The sequence below is a fragment of the Condylura cristata genome, unplaced genomic scaffold (genome assembly GCF_000260355.1).
Source record: "Condylura cristata isolate star-nosed mole 26May11 unplaced genomic scaffold, ConCri1.0 scaffold00026, whole genome shotgun sequence".
Lineage (NCBI taxonomy): Eukaryota > Metazoa > Chordata > Mammalia > Eulipotyphla > Talpidae > Condylura > Condylura cristata.
In genome coordinates, this window is record NW_004567127.1 from 18,072,547 (window position 1) to 18,078,727 (window position 6,181).

Genomic DNA, 6,181 nt, shown 5'->3' on the forward strand with positions numbered 1-6,181 from the left:
TCTCCCCAGTGAGCAGCCATATACTTTAGCATTGAAAACAGGGCACTTCTAAAAGCAGAAGGGGCACTGTTAAACATTATGCTGGGACTGTGGGCATAAACTGAAAATGTCTTCTGCAAACTGGGGGATTGGCCACAGCAGGATGTGGTCATGGCCCACTTAGCTCCACCCTACAAGTAGAACCAAGACTCATGCCCTCCCCGCCAGGCTTAGCGGCTGAAGTGGGCTCCTTCTGTGGTACTTTGAGAAGTCAGAGAGGTCGTCACTCTTGTCACTGGCCTGTTTCCTCACACTCAGGCCTGCTTTTTCAGTTTTTACCTTGGAAGTCCTTCATGGTTTGACCCTGAAAATGCCCTTGTTAGTTTCCATCCTCCTAACAATGAGCTGGGGACTTCCTAAACCCATTTCCTCTGCTCCTTCAGGCCACTCCTTGGGGTGAGATATAAACTCTTCTGAAAAGCATGCAAGGACTAAGAAAACTAGCTGCAGCCCAATCACTTGCACAGCCCTTGGGTGTGCCTACTTGGAGCGAAGACGTAATCAGAGAAGCTGGATTTCTGGAGCTGGAGTAGAGTTGGTGACCTTTACATTCCTCAAGACACCATAAAAGTGTGCAGAAATATTATTCATTGCTCCTTCACAAAGTTATATGCTCACATCTTTAAAGAGATTCAAGGGAAATGTTAAGTACCCCAGCTTTTTTGAAGAACATATAGATGCTGAGATCAAGTCTTATAACTTAGAAGTAGCATTGAAAAACTTCCATAATAATACTCTACTTGGCTATATATTTTGTTTTAACCGCAGTAAAAACAATGATATAACATAGTATCAGATTCAAATGTTATTTTGTGTACAAGTCCATAATCTCTAAAAATTCCAAATTTATTTGCAGCAAAGCCTGATTTGAATTGGCATGAAACTGATAATCTGTTTCCCACTTACTGTGAATATTCATGTTTTGCTGCAGAAATATTAACACGTTTATATCCCCAAACTTCAAAGAGGGATAGTATACAGTGAATGCATAATTTTATTGATTAAAACAGTTCTGCTCCAAAAGGTTTCTGTTAAGAAGTTTGATTTTATGGTCTTATTATGCCTGTGATGTATTTTTCAATGAATGACCTCTGCAAATTCAGAAGCACAAATCTGAAATAAAATGCCTTACAAGTTCATCTCCATATGGCTATTGCTCTTTGTATGGTCACTCAGTATATTTTCCAGTGTAACAGTTAGTACCTTAATCCTTTGGAAGGAAAACAATATTGATTTAATAAATCATTAAAAAATAAAGCTAGTGTAAACATATTGAGCCCAAATTTCTCCTCTCTGGGATAGCATGGACGAAAGAGGAAATATTCTTTATTATTATGTGGAAATAGAGTGGTCGTATATGTGCAGTCCATTTTCATTTTATGCTCCTGGCTCAAGCATAATCTTCAAATATAATGTTCACCTTTTTTCTAAATGTAAAAAAAAAAAAAAAACAACTTAGGACTGGTAAGTATATGCCACCCAGAGGTGCAAGAAGAGGCTTTTATACTCTTCTCAAGAGACTTACTGTTGCTCAAGGTGAAAGGGGCCTGGAGATGGAAGGCATTCGTTAGCCTTTTACTCTCTGACTTAACTGTGTGGTAACCAGGTTCTAAGGAATCCCCAGGGAATCTTACCTGGTATCAAGCCCTGTGTCATCCCTTACATATCAAATAAGTTCCCCTATGTAGGATTTTGCAGAAATGACAAAGAGTGACTTGTGATGATTGTGACATCAGCTCATAAAAGACACTGTGGCTTTGCCTTGCCCTCTCTTAAATCACTGCTTTTGGTAGCTAGCTATTGTGAAAGAAGATACCACAGAAAGGTCAGTGGCAAAGAAGGAAGATCTACCAACCACCAGCACAAAATTGCTAGCCTTGAAAGCAAGCCACCTTGGAAATGAATCTTCCAGCCCTAGTCAACCCCTCAGGGGACTGCAGCTCCCGCCAACAACTTAACTCCAATTTCATGAGAAACGTCAAGCCAGAGTAACTCAGCAAACACTCCTAGGTGCCTGATGTCCCCAGAAGTTGTGAGAAACAAAAACAGTTATTTTTTGAAGTTGCTAAGTTTTGGGGTAATCTGTTACAGAACAAAGGAGAACAAACACACCTGGACCTTTGATTCAAGGCAGAAATAATTGATTTCTGACTATAAAAGTGAAAATACATGTCTGTTCCAGTTTTCAAACATAGAATATCTGTGACTCAGAACAGGGAAATAATCCTCTAATACTACCTCTAATACCCATTGCAATTTGTAGTAAATAGTTCCAGGTTTGTTCTGTGCAAATGCCAATGTGTGTGTATACACATTGTACACACATACAAATAAACACCTATGTGTGATTATAGTAAATATACTGTCCTACACCTTGTATAATCACTTGAACAATTTATTTTGGAACTTCGTCACTTAAGTTTCATAAATCTATGTCATTTGTTCATCTATCCCCATCAATTTTACTACATAGACTTCATTTTCCAATGAAGGTTATTTGGGCTAGTTCCAGTTTCCACAAATACAGTGATGCTGTGTATAAACAAGTAGGTAAATCTACAGATGTATTTCTGGAAGCAGATTTGCTTAATCAAGTGTAGACACATTTATAATCTGGTAGATATTTCCAGATTGCCCTCACAAAGAGTTGTACCAATGTATCTGCACTTGGAATATAAATGTTTCTTTTCCTGTCTCTCAACCATACCGTGTATCCATAATCTTTGTCAATTAGGAAGGGAAAATGACTCAGGGTTACCCATTGTGTTGAATTGTTAACTATGCTTTCCTATGTCCATTGACTCTCTTTGTTTTTCCTATTTGGAATTGTCTTTTCCTCTTCTTTCCCTATTGATCCCAGGTCATATATACTGATTTGTAAGAACTCTGTACCCCAGCAAGTTAAGTCCCTTGCTTAAAAAATGTTATAGAAAATTTCCTGCAATTACTTGTGAAAATTGATTTGAACACTTCTCCATCATATTTGGAATTTTTCTGTGACAGCTGGTGATGTGTGTTACATAAAGTATGAAAAGGGCTTTGTAACTTAATATGAAAGTAGTTGGAATGAAAATTTTAAATAATTAAGAAGGTATTTCCTATGTGTACAAACGGTAACTGTTACTGTGTTTTACTTTGGTACCAGTGGCCTTATGTGGATTTTTTTTCTAGTTTTCCAAATACTTCATTCACCGCATTCCGAGAAGCCGTGAGGTTAAGCAGCCCTGGATGTCCACTGTGCTCACCACCTTGTACTCCACGTGGCTGTCTTTCCCCCTGATTTGCCGAGTGAAGCCAGATTTGGTATGTGGAACCATCACTGAGGGAAAGTTTTCTCCGATGACATGGTCCTTCGTTAGTAGCAAGACCCAGTTTTCTTAAATAACTACCTTTTATCAGTGCGCCAGCCACTTTGCTCAGCCTTTTACTAATGTCTGCTAATGTTTATCATTTGAACGTACTTTGTTGGAAGATGTGAGGAATTTGTCTTCCCTTTGTAGCTATAATGTGAACTCTAAACCTGCCTTCTTTTCCTGCTTGTCTTAAGCAGATAAACACTGAAGGAGCGATACCTTTAACTGACTTCTGCTTCTAGTAAATGTGGCTCTTGAGCCAACATCACGTGGTAGGGAGAAACCAATTTTTGGCTCTTTTTCAATGCTACTCTTGTTTTTGTCAAGACTTATCAGATGTGGTATTATCAGATACAGTAGTTAGTGAGCAGAATGTCAGACACATTCAGATTTTTACAGGCAGGTAATACAGAAAATAAAAATGTGAGCTAAGTTAGTGCACTGTTAGCCTTCCCTCCTATTATGTACAGACACATATTATTGATAAAGGTCTTACTTCTCTGTAGACATCAGAGTGAATTCTATTATAAATTCCAAATGTACTGCAGGAGACAATGCAAATCAGAAGCTATGTTCTAGGAGTGTACCTTTCTTAAATAATACTCTCATTCATGTTGAATGCTGAATCCATTAGCCAGAATAGCTCAAAAGAAAATTCTTTCCTTACTTTCCATATACCAGAGTTCTGGCTTGGAGGATATTATCCTTATAAATAGTTGAACAGAAAGGCTTTTAGCTACAATGATTTTGAAAGTTCCCTATCTGTTTAGTCACTGCCTTTCATCAGCTTGGATCAAAACTTGAAGAACTGAATTTGATTTTTCTACATGAACAGTTTAGATTGTTTTTAAAAGGTATAATTTATATACACTGAAATGCACAGACCTTAAGGGCTTAGTTTCACCACACTCCCTATCAAGATATAGAACATTTCTATCACCACAAAAAGTTTTCTCCTACCCCTTCCTAGTCAGCCCCTGATCCTAAAAGCGGCCACACTCACTTTTGGGTTAATCTGTCACCATTAATTAATGTTGCTTGCATTTATTTGTAAATTTTAGACAACATATGTTTATTTCACACTCTCCAACCACATTTAAATGTGTGGGATTGATATGTTTTCCAAAAAAATCATTATTTTCCTGAAAGACTTAGTTCATTTTGAAAACTCAAGAGACCAGTGGCAGTAGGGGGAAAGGTTTTAGCATATTAAGCTGGAAATTTGGGGTTACATGTACCCCTCTAGAGAGGCAGGGCCATGGTCTCTGGCTGCCTGGTGGCATCTTAGGATTCTGGGGGTTAAGGCTCTGCAGGAGGTAGTGACATGCCAAGCGATTTCTGCTGTGGACACAGGCGCTCTGGTGACTGCCTGGCCAAAATACTGATGTCCTTGTAGTGTAAAGAGTGGCCAATGGGGTGTTAGGACATTTGGTTCCAGGCCCACTTTGGATTTCGTTTCCATTAGTTCCCTTCTGGGCCTCACTTTTTACCTTAAAACGAAAGGATTGAACTAGCTGTCCTTCTAACTTAGTTTAAAGTTTTACAGCTGCTATAAATTTGCTTGTAAAAGGTGGAAGGAAAAAAAAAACTATTATGAGTTCCTAAAGGATTAAGAGGAGAAAAGAAGGGAAATGTGAGAGAGTTATTTCCATTTTAAGCTGAGTTAGTTTAAAAAAATTATTTCATTCCTGAACATTGATCAACTGCTTATATGGTTGGCTTCACAAAATGAACTACCACTTAATGAAATTCCATTTTATAGGGGAAAAAGTTAATGGTTAAAGACCTTTTACTACACTGAAAGCAAAACTAAAACCTGTAGGTCTTTACTTGATTTCCTTATGTCATCTACCACATAGCACTCTTCCTTCTTTAAAAAGGTGAAAGAAAAATACACTTGTAGAAAGGATACTCATCTAAAATGACTATAGTTGTCCGTACAGCAAGGTGCCTCTTTGCCTCACTTTAACTGTGTGCACCTGAGCTAGGAACTACCACTCCGCTCCACTGTCTGTCCCTCATATATAAACAGGGACACTTACTCTTCAGTGTGAGTGCTAAATAATAGAAATTTCACCTTTTTTTTAAAAAAGATTCATTTATTTATTCATACAGAACTGGGGTACAAGCTAGAGATGCGGGGGGTGAGAGGATTCACCAGAGACAGAGCAGGGAGCAGAACAGGCAGATCAACGAAGTACACTGCAGAGGGGAGCAGCAGGCGGGTCAGGAGAGGTCTGCCACGCCATGTGGTCACCTCTGGGGCAGGCAGGAATCGAACTCATGCGGAAGTGGCTTTAGCTTCTTAGTGCTGTGCTTTAACCTGCTGCACCACCAGGGAGGGCCCGAAATTTCATCTTTTTTAGGTGGAAATTCCATCTGGTCATTGTAACACACGTTTATTGAGCAAACTTAGCTGTGCCATACCTGGTACCCACTGTTCACATTCATGGTGTGTGAAATAGTGCTGTTATTCATGTTCAGTGGCAGAAAACAGAGACTCTGAGACAGGAAGTTACTTGTCCAGAGTTTGCACCACCAGTCCATACAAGTTAGGACTAGAGTCGAGATACGGTTTATGGTTCCAGTGCCCAAGGTCTGAACCATTGACCTATAAACCTCCTTTTCTGGCTCCTGTCATGGAAGAATGTGTTCATTCCTGCAGGCCAAGTAAGAATCAGTCAGTAGGCCCGCCCTGGTGGTGCAAAGGGTTAGAACGCCACACTGCAAGCTGATCTCAGCCGCTTCAGTGGGAGTTCGATCCCCGGCCCAGAGGTGGCCCACATGGT

At 39.5% G+C, this 6,181-nt stretch overlaps 1 protein-coding gene across 1 annotated transcript in view; it reads left to right on the forward strand.

The window, feature by feature from the left end:
* The window catches only part of ALG14 (ALG14, UDP-N-acetylglucosaminyltransferase subunit), a 73,048-nt gene that overhangs the window by 22,107 nt on the left and 44,760 nt on the right, over window positions 1–6,181 (forward strand). The window contains exon 3 of the mRNA XM_004689518.2: window positions 3,211–3,342. Within this exon, the coding sequence (XP_004689575.1) occupies window positions 3,211–3,342 (132 nt within the window). The remainder of the gene's footprint in view (window positions 1–3,210; window positions 3,343–6,181) is intronic.